General features: G+C 32.5%; 1 protein-coding gene across 3 annotated transcripts in view; it reads right to left on the reverse strand.

Annotated features, from left to right (window-relative positions):
• The window catches only part of LOC127734372 (elongation factor-like GTPase 1), a 47,307-nt gene that overhangs the window by 20,304 nt on the left and 11,106 nt on the right, over positions 1-15,897 (reverse strand). For all 3 annotated transcript variants that reach the window (XM_052244208.1, XM_052244207.1, XM_052244206.1), the window contains exons 6-11: positions 14,665-14,798; positions 14,150-14,287; positions 8,527-8,583; positions 7,837-7,872; positions 7,194-7,306; positions 3,399-3,522 (exon numbers count right to left, since the gene is read on the reverse strand). In XM_052244208.1, coding sequence (XP_052100168.1) covers positions 3,399-3,522; positions 7,194-7,306; positions 7,837-7,872; positions 8,527-8,583; positions 14,150-14,287; positions 14,665-14,798 — 602 coding nt within the window. The remainder of the gene's footprint in view (positions 1-3,398; positions 3,523-7,193; positions 7,307-7,836; positions 7,873-8,526; positions 8,584-14,149; positions 14,288-14,664; positions 14,799-15,897) is intronic.

Here is a 15,897-nt window from a genome sequence, read left to right on the forward strand (position 1 = left end):
ACTCAAGTCTGGTATAGTGATAACAATTGAATTTAATAATAAAATTCATGATTTTAAATAAATAAATAATTTATCTGAACAGAAGTTTGTACACAATTACAACAATTCAATGAAAAACAATTGCATTGTAATACTCTAGGAATGACAGTCTATAAATATTCAATACACATAGCAGTCTATCAATGGTAACACAAATACACAGAGTCAATATAAGTCTATCTAACGTTCATAAGCTTAGAGAAAGCATTCTGTTTGTTGTTTTGGTACACTTGTCTTTGACGGTTAGACTGCCACTGACGGAGTGCCGGTTTTGGGTCAAAGTCTTTGACAGAAACACCAACTAATCCTATGCGCATCAGCTGATCCAAAGTGTCGGTGCTGGTCTTGCATCGGAGCTTTGTCTTTATAAGGTTTTGCCTAGAAAACCCACGCTCACACTCTACACTAGAAACTGGACTGTCTTTTACATCTTGCAAAACGGTCTGCTCAATCTGGGAGGAAATAATTTTGATGAATTCTGAGCAAGCTGTATCTTCTTGGTACATTGTCGATGTTATAGGTGCTCCATTCATCTTGGACAGCTCATTCAGGGACTGGTACTTGTCGATAGGTAAATTTTCTTTGGCAATGTAGTAAGCATTTCTAAACAGTGTTGTCATGGCATCATCTGTTTTTTCATACACCTTCTCTACCATCGTCTTAAGTTTGTTGTCTTTGGCTGCTTCATCAGACTTTAAGGATTGAACATGATCATTGGAACTTGCATGGTCTACTAAGGTGGACTTTCTGAAGTTGCAGGCCCCGGGATATACAAAATTGTTTTTCTTTTTGTGTTTCTGGCAGATGGTGCAGAACATGGCATTACGTATACTGTCAAAGGTAAGCCATGCGAACAACTGCAACCATTTGGCATTGAAAGATCTGCATTTTTGGCAGGTTTCTGGTTTTCATCTGACGACTCTCTTTTACGCTTATTCATTGTTGGAACTTATTATGAATTTATATTTAATATTCAAAGCTTTTATACCAGCAAAAATAACCTTGAAACAATTAAAGAAAAACGCCCATGAATTCTGTTGGTCTTTACAGAGAGAATGTATGGCTTCACTTGGGTAAAAATCGGAAGTATAGCCAGGAAAACAAAAGAAAGGATAACGCCCATTACATTCTGTGAGTAAGATGGTTTAAAAAAATCGGAAGTGCAAAAAAAAAAAAAAAAAATCGAGATTGTTCATTCGCTGAGTATATTTCTTAAATAGGCTGTATGGCTTCAAATCTAAATTACGTTATTTAGTTTTAATTCCTTTTTTAAACATTTTTTTTTAATTCTGCATTCCTATAAATTATAGGCTTTACCACTTTTGCAAATCTATTAATATCTTTATCTGCCATTTCCTACCGAAAAGTTAAATAAGATTATCAATTAACCCATGTTGATCCCCATTTTCCAAACTCAGTAAACATAATTCTATATTTAACAAACGTTGACCAAATCAGCTGATCGATTATAAATGGATTATATGTTTTATTTGGATAAAAATTGACAGATTCTCGAGTCAACAGTGTTATTTGTCTTCTTTAATGAATAAAATAATATCTGTTTGGGAAAATCTAGGTCAGAATGGTTAAAACGTTAAATTTGATGCACAGCAAATCGCCATATTGTTTTTATTGCTTAACAGGTGTTTACAGGTGAGATTTGTGTACATGGCCTTTATGGCTTTAATCAAGACAATAACGACACCCAAGCCGAATTCAAACTTCCTGGACATTGATTACTATCCTCAAGTGGTGATAATTACTATGTAAACAAACCTAGTGGCTTCAACCCAGACTTACCCCACGCTGTGACTCGACAGAGTCCTGTACATTGTTTTCACTTACATTATAGAATAAACAACAGACTAATGATAAATATTATTAAATCACTAACACAAATCAATAAAATTTTTATTTTGTCTCAAACAAATCTATTTTTCTTGATGACCTGAAAACAAAAATAAGTTCAAAATGGCGACCGATAAAACCCTGATCTCAATGAAATGACCGAAATTATTTCTGTAAAAAAAAAAAAAGACCAAAATCCCAATAAATCATTTCGGTCTTTTCAGTTTCCAAATCGGTCATGTCTGGCATATATGACCGTTTCCGGACCCTTGCTTCGGACACAGATGATGCCCCCGCTTGCATATAATGTTATAAAGGGACATAACTCAAGAACTGTAAATGTGATGCTACCCAAATTTGTACTTGATCTGAGTTTTGTGGTAATAAGCATTGTGTATACGTTGCATAACATTTAGTTGAGGCAAACTTAAGATAGAGGACGGAAACGAAAAATCCAGCAATTTTTCCATTTGTAAAGGGGCATAACTCTAGAACGGTAAAAGTGACGCCACCAAAATTCAAACTTGATCTGTATTTTGTGGTAATTAGCATTGTGCATAAGTTTCATAACATTTGGTTGAGGCAAACTAAAGTAAGAGAACGGAAACGAAAAATTCAGCAATTTGTCTATTTGTAGAGGAGCATTACTCTAGAATGGTAAAAGTGGCGCCACCAAAATTCAATCTTGATCTGTGTTTTGTGGTAATAAGCATTGTGCATAAGTTTCATAACATTTGGTTGAGGCAAACTACAGTTAGAGAACGGAAACCAATTTTGGGACGTACGGACGTACAGACGGACAAGGGTAAAACTTAATGTCCCTCCGCTATGGCGGGGGCATAAAAATTATTTTCTCAGTCTTAAACAAGGAAATTGGCATATTTGCTATACCTAAATGTTTTATTTAATTAATCAAGAAATTCTATATAAACTACATAATGGGATTACACTTGTGTTTATGTATGTTAACAATCCTACATGCACCTTTCCTGTGTCTAAATGTTGTACCGCTATCAATAAATGTTTCATATTGTGCAATTTGATAAAGTTTTAAATGGCCGTTATTTGTCTACTATAAATCAAAGCAACAAAGACAATTTAAATGAGTAATAAAGAGAAAATTGACATAAAGTGGTCTTTAAATACAATAGCTCTAATGAAGCTTTCGTAAGTGTATGCCATATTAATTATGTGTATCAGGAGAGAAAAAATTATGATAAATAAAAAGTAACTGTTGCCAAAACACATTATTAACAGCCCCTGGTGATAATTCATAGCCCGACTGGCTTCAGTCTTTTAAGGACCTTTTAAGTTCTTCAGAGGCAGAATGATGGATTAATTGTAGCACACTATCTATGAATATAGTGTCTGAAAGTCATCCGCTACCAGATAATTATCTGATAACATTACACCACAAGTTCGTAATCCAAGAATGACTAATATCTGGATAATGAACCTATGGTGTTTGAACTCATAACCATAACACAATTTTCCTGCTGATCACCATGTACCTGTGCACCTTTCATAATCCTTTTGGTTTTGGAATTCAAGAAGTAATCTCCCCAAAGCGTCTTTAATAAGACATCCTTATTGATACCAGTTTTCTTGGAAAATAACTTGGCAAACTGCCCACATCTGTAAAATATAACATGACATAAATATGTTATTAAAGGGGCATTAGCAACGAGATAAAAAAAAAAAAAAATGTTTTGTTTTTTTTGTTCAATCTTTAATGAAAGTGAAATAGTGAAATAATAATTCGCTTTCAGCAGGCAGTTTAGTTCAATTTTGTCAAAATAAGCTAAGAAACATCGCTGATGATTCATGTGACCTTCAATTTAACCCCTTAGCTAGAGATTGGTTACGGTGTTCAGCCATTAAAAGGAAAATAATATCAACATTGAAAGTGAAACAAAGGTGTACCATTTCGTTGACTGATTCCGTCCACAAAAAAATCATTCTTATACAGGTAAAAAGGATGATTAACTTAATTATTTAAACTTCAACATGAAATCAAACAGAAAAATCCAATTGCACATGTCACAACCTATTTATATCTATGTTTATGTTTATATCGGGTTATGTGACCGTCTGCAGTCTTCGGAGGTCATCTTGATGGTTAATTAGATAGCACCTAAACTAATATACCAACGAAATGTTGATATATATTATCGAGTCCAAGCAATGTTAGTTGTTTATTTCAGACTTATTGTAATTTGGATATACCTTTTAGTATGTTATAAATCAAATATGAGAATTTGAGTCAAATCGGTGAACCTTTTTATCTATATTCTCATATTTCTGAAATAAAGGTTTATTTCAAATTTAAAGTGTTCATTTCATATGTGGATTGAGTGTTTGGGAGGTACACTCATGGCTTCCAAAACGGTCATATATTCAGGACATTTATAAATTTACCGGACATTGTCCATCTGGGAAAAGCATGAAACGGTCATCTACTTTTAGTTTTCCTTAAGAGACAGTCATTCTAAGATTCTTTTAACATAATTAATAAAATGCTCCGCAGGGCGCAGCTTGATACGACCGCAGAGGTCGAACCCTGAACAGTTGGGGCAAGTATGGACAGAACATTCAAGCTTGATACAGCTCTGAATTTGGATTGTGATTAAATATTTGACACAGCATAGGTTTCTGACACAGAATGAATGTGGTCTAAGAACTTAAAAATTTTAAATTGGACATTCACCTATTATGGTCCAATATCCAAAATCTAAATACATGGTTAGATTCAGCTTATCAAAGAACCCCAAGAATTCAATTTTTGATGAAATCAAACAAAGTTTAATTTTGGACCCTTTTGACCTCAATGTGGACAAAGTTGATAATGGGGCCCAAAAATCAAAAATCTAAATACATGGTTAGATTCAGCATATCAAAGAACCCCATATATTCAATTTTTGTTGAAATCAAACAAAGTTTAATTTTGGACCCCAATTTGGACCAACTTGAAAACTGGGCCCATAAACAAAAATCTAAATACATGTTTAGATTCAGCATATCAAAGAACCCTAAGAATTCAATTTTTGTTAAAATCAAACTAAGTTTAATTTTGGACCCTTTGGACTTTAATGTAGACCAATTTGAAAACGGAACCAAAAATTAAGAATCTAAATACACCGTTAGATTCGGCATATCAAAGAACCCCAATAATTCAATTTTTGATGAAATCAAACAAAGTTTAATTTTGGACCCTTTTGACCTCAATGTGGACAAAGTTGATAATGGGGCCCAAAAATCAAAAATCTAAATACATGGTTAGATTCAGCATATCAAAGAACCCCATATATTCAATTTTTGTTGAAATCAAACAAAGTTTAATTTTGGACCCCGATTTGGACCAACTTGAAAACTGGGCCCATAATCAAAAATCTAAATACATGTTTAGATTCAGCATATCAAAGAACCCTAAGAATTCATTTTTTGTTAAAATCAAACTAAGTTTAATTTTGGACCCTTTGGACCTTAATGTAGACCAATTTGAAAAAGGAACCAAAAATTAAGAATCTAAATACACCGTTAGATTCGGCATATCAAAGAACCCCAATAATTCAATTTTTGATGAAATCAAACAAAGTTTAATTTTGGACCCTTTGGACCTCAATGTGGACCAATTTAAAAACGGGGCCCAAAATCCAAAAACTTAATACACGGTTAGAATCAGCATATTAAAGAACCCCAAGAATTCAAGAATAAAACCCCATTGAAATTGGTCAAGAAATAAGCAATTTATACGAAGTATCTTCTTTTGCACAATACTGTGCAATTGAATATTTCTTGCTATTGCGCAACACTGTACAATTGACAATTTCTTACTATTGCGCAATATTGTGCTATTGGATATTTCTTGCTATTGCACAATACTGTGCAATTGAAGATTTCTTGCTATTGCGCAATACTGTGCAATTGAAGATTTCTTGCTATTGTGCAATACTGTGCAATTGAAAATTTCTTGCTATTGCACAATACTTATAATATAATAATTTACACATCCTGTTTGGTGTGTATCTCCTATCATATCATTATTATTTGCTTTTAAATATAAAACAGAAATAACCAACTTAAAATGGAAAATTTTAAAACAAAAAGAAAAGGAAAAAAAAAAATCCCCCCCCCCAAATTTTTTGAACCCCCTTATGATTCATCACCCCCAAACTCAATCCCAGCCTTCCCTTTGTGGTATGGTACCTTGCAGTACAATTTCAGAGAGATCCATACACTTGAACACAAGTTATTGTCTGGAAACTAGAAAAATGCTTATTTTTGGCCCCTTTTTGGCCCCTTATTCCTAAACGTTTTTGGGCAATTACCCCCAAACTCAATTCCAGCTTTCCCTTTGTGATATGGAACCTTGTAGTACAATTTCAGAAAGATCCATACACTTACACACAAGTTATTGTCATGAAACTAGAAAAATGCTTGTTTTTTGCCCCTTTTTTGGCCCCTAATTCCTAATATTTTGAGGCAATTACCCCCAAAATCAATCCCAGCATTCCCTGTATAATATGGAACCTTGTGGTACAATGTCAGAGAGATCCATACACTAACACACAAGTTATGTCTGGAAGTTACAAAAATGCTTATTTTTTGCCCCTTTTTGGCCCCTAATTCCTTAACTGTTGGTACCATAACCCCCAAAATCAATCCCCACCTTCCTTTTGTGGTATTGAACCATATGGTAAAATTTCATAGAGATCCATTCACTTAAACTAAAGTTAGAGTGCGAAAACTAATGTGTCTTCGGACGACGCCGGACGACGACGACGACGCCAACGTCATACCAATATACGATTTTTGCGGTCGTATAAAAATGCTAATTTTTGGCCCCTAATTCCTTAACTGTTGGTACCATAACCCCCAAAATCAATCCCCACCTTCCTTTTGTGGTATTGAACCTTATGGTAAAATTTCATTGAGATCCATTCACTTAAACTAAAGTTAGAGTGCGAAAAACTAATGTGTCTTGGACGACGACGACGACGATGACGACGCCAACGTCATACCAATATACGACCACAAAAATTTTTTTTGCGGTCGCATAAAAAGATGGCCTTTATATAACCAATATTAAAAGGGAGCATACTATTTTGTCCAAGTTTCAGCACATACAAAGGAAGCTTATTTGTTCATAAGATGTTGTGTGTGTGTGAACAATAAATCATAGTATCAGTTTGAATTGAATTTCTTGAGCTCAGTTGTCTAAGGAAATAACATGTACTAGTACATTCAAAATGGCAGTAACTTCCTAGGAAATGAAGTAACAATATGTGAGAGTATAACATTCTTACGTAAATCCCCAACCATCTACAGCACTGGCGAAAATTACATTTCCTTGGTCTGGTGAGAAGAAAATGTTTCTTTCTTTCTCTGTGTCTTCAAATGTACTTGTAGTGTCATGTGACTAAAATAGTAAAACAAATTGGTCTCATTTAGCAGTTATCTTTAAACAGAATTAAGGGCAATGACTTGGCAGCTCTAATTCTGAATAATGTGTCATTTTAACAGTTTCATTAAAGTCAGTATGGTGTAGTATAGAGATCTGATCGGGCCATTTCTTTAATATTCATATTTTTTTCAAGAATAAAAGTTGTTCATACATTCAAGATTCAAAGTACATGATTTTTAGGACAAAACATATATCAATTTCTTCTATATTCACATGTAAATATACTTCATGAACAATTTGAGATCATTTTGATCTTTACAATTTTGAATGGTATCATGTATCTTCATGTCATAAGGTTTTCTGTTTGTTTGGAATGTTAACCATTTATGATCATAATGTTTTTTTATGAAAATAATCTTGAGCAGCAAATTTTTTTATAAAGATGTACTTTCCAGATGTATTGTTTGAACCATTCTATTCCTCATGACTTAAAATCTAAAATTCTCATTTTTATCATCTATAACAAAGAAGTTATTTAGACTGACCTGAAATTCGTCCATGTTATCATTACCATTAGTTTGCTGAAATGAAAAATACATGGTTATTGCTGTTAAAATGTATTTTCAAATGAAGGTATACTTAAATAATGATGGTGATGAGGATGGATTGGTGTTTAATGTCCAGTGCCAGATATTACATAAATGTTAGATTGATTGATTGTTGTTTGCTTAACGTCCAGTGGCATATAAATATTAGATGAGAACATGTTAACATGATATAAATATGAGCCCTGCTTTCTACTAGAACATGCTGAGCCAGATTTTAACAAGCTTGTTCACAAGTTATAAGTCTGCAGGAAGACATGTCATTCTTACAGGACACATTATTCCAATTATGAGCCACCAAGTCTTTGCCCTTAACCCTAAATGCTGTGTTTTTAGCAAAGCAGCAGCAAATTCCAATTTTCAAGTCTTTTGTTTGACAAAGCCAGGTGATGGAACCTCTGTACTTTAATACCATAAATCAAAACAATAAGATAAATTTCAATCATAAGCATTTATGAAAAAACTTTTATCTTTATATTATGTTAATATGCAGAAATTATTCCATGTGGAATAACTGAATTTAAAACATTTACTCCTGACTTCTTTTACTACAGTAAAAACAACTATGATAAGTCAAGTAAATATTTAATAAAGTTTTAACATATTTTACTCTAATTTGATTTTACTTACATTTGAAGTTTTCTCCATAATTTCAGATGTAAACAACTCACTGGTCACTAGGTTAACCTGTTAAAAAAATAAGATAATGTTGTTAAATAATATTTTGCTATCAATATTAAATGCATTATTCACCTATAAATAAGCTTTAGTTGCAGTATTTATCATAAGATAAATAGGGGCCTCGGTGGCCGAGTGGTTTAAGTAGTTACTACTGTAATCACTAGCCAGTCAACACTGAGGTTGTGAGTTCGAACCCCGCTCGTGCGGGTGCACTCGACTCCAATCTTAATTGACTAGGATTGTTAGTCTTCCTATCGAAGGTCGGTGGTTTTCTCCCGGCACTCCGGCTTCCTCCACCAATAAAAACTGGCCGCCACGAAATAGCCCAAAAGCGGTGCTTAAAAGTGGCATTAAAACACCAAAAATCAATAAAATGCTTCGCTGGGCAGTGTTCTCCCCAGGATTTTTGGATAGCACCAGGGTAACGCGTGTGAACAGCTTGGTGAAATGATTCATACAATCAGTTGTGTCGCGTGGCGTCGCTATATTTCTAGTTACTGCAGTTTTTATGTCTCTTGTTTAGTTTTAATACTGTGGTACTGTGTACTATGTCAGAATATTATTGGTTAAAAAGATCAATAAACAGTTTGTATACTTTTAATATTTTTTTAAAATAAATAAAACATGATTCATTACATAATATTCATCTAAATTTAAAGTAATTAAATCTTTTATAAAATCCATGATCAATAAAAATAAAATATCATTCAAACAGGAACATATATATTGTTAGATATACTGTTCCCAGATTCAAAAGAGAACAAAAATGTTCAATTTAAAAAACCTTTCTAGTTTCTAGAAAGAAAGTTGTTGTATGTGAAAGGATTCCTGTCATAAGGAGATATAAAATTAACAAGAAACAAAATTGTGTAATAATCTGAACCAGTTTCTATCTTAAATTTTAATAAAAAGAAATTTTTCATAAATTTTAAAACATTTTGCCATAGATTTCATGAACATGTAAATATTAGCCTTTCTTGTCTTTGGTGATAATCAAACATAGATACAGACTTAATACTGCACTGAAATCCAAATCTTTATTTGTCATGATCCATTTCAAAAGAATTGCTAAATCTATAAATTTATCTTGGGTCTATAGATCTATAAGTAACATATTCAATGTCAACAACAAAGTCTCCCTATTTTCCCGCCTAAATGACAGGAAGTAGATATAAATAGATTTAACATGTGCTTATGGATTAAAATTGCAAGATCACTTCTGTTATTCATTAATGATCATATGGATATATATATCCAGTTTTAAGGTACAGTCGTGCATTTTATTTATAAAATAGAATAGATTGCAGTTAATTGTAAATAATCTTGAATATTCTACATGAACTAACTGGGTCATGTGATCCTTCTCCTTTGAATTACTTGTTGACAGTTTGAAACCGGAATAGCATGCAATAACTATGTCATAATTAAAGATAAATTTGGCCATGGTTTAATCAGAGACATATAAAACTATATAATAAGTATTGAGCTAACTTTATAATGTACAAAATATGTACCGCCGTGTGTACAACTATCGGGTCAACACGGTTTGTGTACAAAGTATTTGCCGACTTGTCAGGTGGTGAGTGAAGCCTTAAAATAGTTATCTTTGATCATAAAGTTATGATCTCTAAATTAAAACACAAAAGAATCATGTAAAAAGTGTTAATTACATCGGTTAAATCCAATCAACAAAGGTTAACCTCATAAAGGTAAATCAATCACGTGGTGTAAACAATATGTGTTGAACTGGTTTGAACTGGTCAAATTTCACCTGGAATTTTATACCGCACGGAAAAGATTTGACAAATCGTTTAAAACTTTACCGATTTACGATTTTTTAACTGAAAATTTTAGCACCACAGAGAAAAATTATACATCGCGGTAAAAACGATACCACCACGGTGAAAAATTATACATCGCGGGCCCGCGGTCCTTTAAGGGCCTGGGGAGAACACTGCTGGGCGCAGCTTGATACGACCGCAGAGGTCGAACCCTGAACAGTTGGGGCAAGTATGGACACAATATTCAAGCTTGATACAGCTCTGAATTTGGATTGTGATTAAATATTTGACACAGCATAGGTTTCTGACACAGAAATAATGTGGTCTAAGAACTTGAATTTTTTTAATTTACCTATTATGGTCCAATGTCAATTTTTGATGGAATCAAACAAAGTTTAATTTTGGACCCTTTTGACCCCAATATGAACCAATTTGATAGCGGGGCCCACAAATAAAAAGTCTAAATACATGGTTAGATTCAGCATATCAAAGAACCCCATATATTCAATTTTTGTTGAAATCAAAAAAAGTTTAATTTTGGACCCCAACTTGGACCAACTTGAAAACTGGGCCCATAATCAAAAATCTTAACACATGTTTAGATTCAGCATATCAAAGAACCCCAAGAATTCAATTTTTTGTTAAAATCAAACTAAGTTTAATTTTGGACCCTTTGGACTTTAATGTAGACCAATTTAAAAAACAGGACCCAAAATTAAAAATCTAAAAACACGGTTAATTTGGCATATCAAAGAACCCCAATAATTCATTTTTCGATGAAATCAAACAAAGTTTAATTTTGGACCCTTTTGACCTCAATATGAACCAATTTGATAGCGGGGCCCACAAATAAAAAATCTAAATACATGGTTAGATTCAGCATATCAAAGAACCCCATATATTCAATTTTTGTTGAAATCAAACAAAGTTTAATTTTGGACCCCAATTTGGACCAACTTGAAAACTGGGCCAAAAATCTAAAATCTAAATACATGTTTAGATTCAGCATATCAAAGAACCCCATATATTCAATTTTTGTTGAAATCAAACAAAAAAAAAGTTTAATTTTGGACCCCAACTTGGACCAACTTGAAAACTGGGCCCATAATCAAAAATCTAAACACATGTTTAGATTCAGCATATCAAAGAACCCCAAGAATTCAATTTTTGTTAAAATCAAACTAAGTTTAATTTTGGACACTTTGGACCTTAATGTAGACCAATTTAAAAAACAGGACCCAAAATTAAAAATCTTAATACACGGTTAGATTTGGCATATCAAAGAACCCCAATAATTCAATTTTTGATGAAATCAAACGAAGTTTAATTTTGGACCCTTTTGACCTCAATATGAACCAATTTGATAGCAGGGTCCACAAATAAAAAATCTAAATACATGGTTAGATTCAGCATATCAAAGAACCCCATATATTCAATTTTTGTTGAAATCAAACAAAGTTTAATTTTGGACCCTTTGGACATTAATGTAGACCAATTTAAAAACTGGACCCAAAATTAAAAATCTAAATACACGGTTAGATTCGGCATAACAAATAAATAAATCTGGTCAAAGATTTTACAAATCGAATGCGCCATACTGTGCAATTAAAGATTACTTCTTGAAATTTTTCAATATTTGAAATTTGAAAAAAAAAAATAATAATTCTTTTTAATTTCTGAAATGTGAAATGAGAAAAAATTGACCCCCCACAATTTCTTTTTACCTCCCCCCCCCCCCTTTTTTCCCCCCAAAAAATTCTTTCCCTCAAGATATGGTCGTAATCTCAATTCAAATTTCCAATGGAGTTTGCAACCATAATTACCCATTTAAAATTACCATAGTGCGAACTTAATCTATTTTATAATAGAATTTAAAATATAGTGTCAAATCTTTCATATGGATTTTTTTGTAAAAAAAAAAGATGCAACATTTGCAGATATTTTTACTGGTCTTCCTTTATAAATATGCATTTCTTTAAACATAATTTAAAAGCAGTGTAAGGGAAGTAACCAAAACGTTGTATTTGGATTACCTCCCTTACACTGTTTTAAATTATCTTAATTGTTCATTAACCATTACTTTATACATAATTTAAAAGCAGTGTAAGGGAGGTAATTTCAATGATGTATTTGATTTATCTCCCTTACACTGCTTTAAATTATGTTTTGTACTAAAGTATTTGTCCATTAACCAGGATAACCTTGTTTTTCCCCCTTTTTTGCCCCTAATTCCTAAACGGTTTGAGCCATAACCCCCCAAAGCAAATCCTAACCATCCCTTTGTGGTATGGAAACTTGTAGTATAATTTCAGAGAGATCCATACACCGTTCCACAGTTATTGTCTGGAAACTAGAAAATGCTTATTTTTGGCCCCTTTTTGGCCCCTAATTCCCAACCTTCCTTTTGTGGTATTTAACCTTATGGTCAAATTTCAAAGAGATCCATTCACTTAAACTAAAGTTAGAGTGCGAAAACCAATGTGTCTTCGGACGACGACGACGACGCCTGACAATGACAACGACAATGACAACGCCAACGTCATACCAATATACGACCGCAAAAAATTTATAAAAATCAAATCATTGGATAAATACCATCCCTAAAGTCCCTTTGACTTTCATTAATCTTTACAGTTTTTGTGTTGTTTAATTGTTGTCTTATTGACATATATATACCACCACATCCCGTTTACTTATATCAAAAAATGTTTTAAAATTTTATTTTTTTTTCACAGTGCAATCTTTTTCGATTGATTATACAAACTTGGAGCAATATTTTCAGAATTTTCTCTAATATTATTACATTTTGTTTTGTGATATTTTTGTAAGGGGACCACAATTAAAAAAATATCCCTAATGAAAATAAACATGTGCAGCAATGTCAATTTTAATTTACATGATTTACAGTATGGATTTTGATCATTGTTGAAGGCTGTAGGGTACCTGTAGTTTTTTAGATTCTTGTCATTTGATCTTTGGTTGATAGTTGTCTCATTAGCAATCATACCCATCACCTTATTGTCAAGCCTGCGATGAAAGTAGTGAAAGCCTGACATGACAATCCTAGATTTTATCTTCATTGGTGTCCTCAACATTTATTCTTTTATTCTGAGGTTCATTCAGTCTGTGGTTAAAGTCTTTTTAGATATCAATAACTTTGTAACACCTTCATTGAATTTCAGTAAACTTGGAAACTTTTTCATGATCAAAAAACAATATCCATAGCAAAATTTGATAAATAGACTTTTTTTTGGAGTAAACCTTTACATACAATCTGGGGTTAAATTTTTTAGACATCAATAACTTTCATAAATCTACATGGAATGTTAGGAAACTTAAACAGAAGCTCCATCATGATCAAGAATTAGAATCTGGAGAAAAGGGTTTTATCTATTTTTTCTTGTATTTTACTGATAAATGGACTTAGTTTTTTGCATTTAACATAACACTTTCAGAATGAGACCAACAGTTGCAGGCCAGACACAGGGTTCTGTGTAACCCTTTAAGAATTATCTGTATAATTTGTTCCTGAAGAAAATAACCACCAGCTATGATTATATTTTTAGAATTCTTTTATTTATAAGCCTAACTTATTATTTCATTATCTCATCCTATACATATATGAAATAATGATCACTAAAAGATAAGCAAGCAAGAGTTTATCAATATTATTCATTCATTTGTCTCAATTCATTTATAGATTTCACCAAGAATAAATTTGCTGCTTCCTTTAAATTTGATTTCAACAATCTTATCAGGCTTGACCAAGTTTGAATTCATTGTGAATTTACCTGTTCCAATGTTTGTTGCAATTGATAAAATGCTTCTAGCGGATCCATCTTTAATTCAGCTATTAATCTGTCTATCTTATTCAACACAAGAATTGGTTTGATGTTCTCCAACCAAGCCTGCCTTAGTACTGCATGTGTCTACAAAACAAAACAATATCTTAATAAATATTAGCAGATACTAAACTAGTTATGATACAAACTATGAGCATCAGCCAATCAAATCCATATAAAAAAATTATTTACAATACACACCAAAAGCTACCAGACAGGTGTACAGACAAAAAAAAAATCATATATAAACAGCTCACAGAATAAACTAAAGCTTTGTGCAGTACAAACTGTTGTCAATTTTTTTTTTACATAAATCAGGCTGTAATTTTTATCGGTTGAATTGTTTTACATTTGTCATGTCAGGGCCTTTTATAGCTTGTATTGCTCATTGATGAAGTCTGTACGGTTACCAATAGTAGGCAATGATACCACATCTTCTTATTTTAATATGATGAATCCTTTACCTGTGGACACACCCCTTCTACAACATCAACTACAACAATGGCTCCATCACAGAGTCGGACAGCTGTTGAAACTTCACTGGAGAAATCTACGTGTCCAGGTGAGTCAATCAGATTAACAAGATAATCATTGTCACCTAAAAATTTAAATACATTAGGTTTCCATACACATATATCACAATTTAAATATTCAATAAAATGCTCGCTGGGGCACAGCTTGATACGACCGCAGAGGTCGAACCCTGAACAGTTGGGGCAAGTATGGACACAACATTCAAGCTTGATACAGCACTGAATTTGGATTGTAATTAAATATTTGACACAGCATAGGTTTCTGAAACAGAATGAATGTGGTCTAAGAACTTAAAAATTTTTAATCTATCTATTCAAACCATATCATTATTATTTGCTTTTATATATAAATCAGAAATAACCAATTTAAAATGGAAAATTTTAAAGAAAAAAAAATCCCCCCCCCCCCCAATTTTTTGAACCCCCTTATGATTCATTACCCCCAAACTCAATCCCAGCCTTCTTTTTGTGGTATGATCCCCTTATCGCCATCGGATGGGTCACTAATCCGTTAATTAAACATCATTATTGACCATTATAAATATTTTTTTCCGGGTAAAACCTGTCAGTCGGCATTTCAATTTCAACATTTCTAAAACGACTACAATTTGCAGTTTGTTTATCCATCGATGTTTTTGTAGTTTCGTCAATTGAACAAAATTAATTTTCCCCGGAGGGTTCGGATTTTAATTTCAAAATTTCTCGAAGGATCACTTACTGTAGCTCGGATGACATAGTTTCGTCATTTGAACGTATTTTCGTCACATTTTATATATCTTTTCATTAAAATCTTTCGACAATTTCGATTATAAAGATTAAAATTTAATTCAAAACATTCAAAAATATTTTCAAGTGTCAAACATGTGCTTTCTTTAGCATGCGCATACATATTTTTATAAATTAATAGACTCTAAAACGTAAAATACAAAATCATTTAGTATCAAATTAAACGATAGAGACAAATATATTTCTACTGAGCAACTTAATTTTAAGAAATGATAATTTCCTACCTTTTTGTTAAACACAAACCAATCCGTAGATGAATCCGGATTCATTCTAAATTTATTATCCTCTTGTCACTTCCTGTTTTCATTTCGTTTAAAAATCAAAGTAAACATGATCTACTCTTCATAAATTTAAAATAGAGTCATTTTAATCGTTCAA

This window comes from Mytilus californianus, unplaced genomic scaffold (genome assembly GCF_021869535.1).
Source record: "Mytilus californianus isolate M0D057914Y unplaced genomic scaffold, xbMytCali1.0.p SCAF_3, whole genome shotgun sequence".
In the NCBI taxonomy this organism is placed as follows: Eukaryota; Metazoa; Mollusca; class Bivalvia; order Mytilida; family Mytilidae; genus Mytilus; species Mytilus californianus.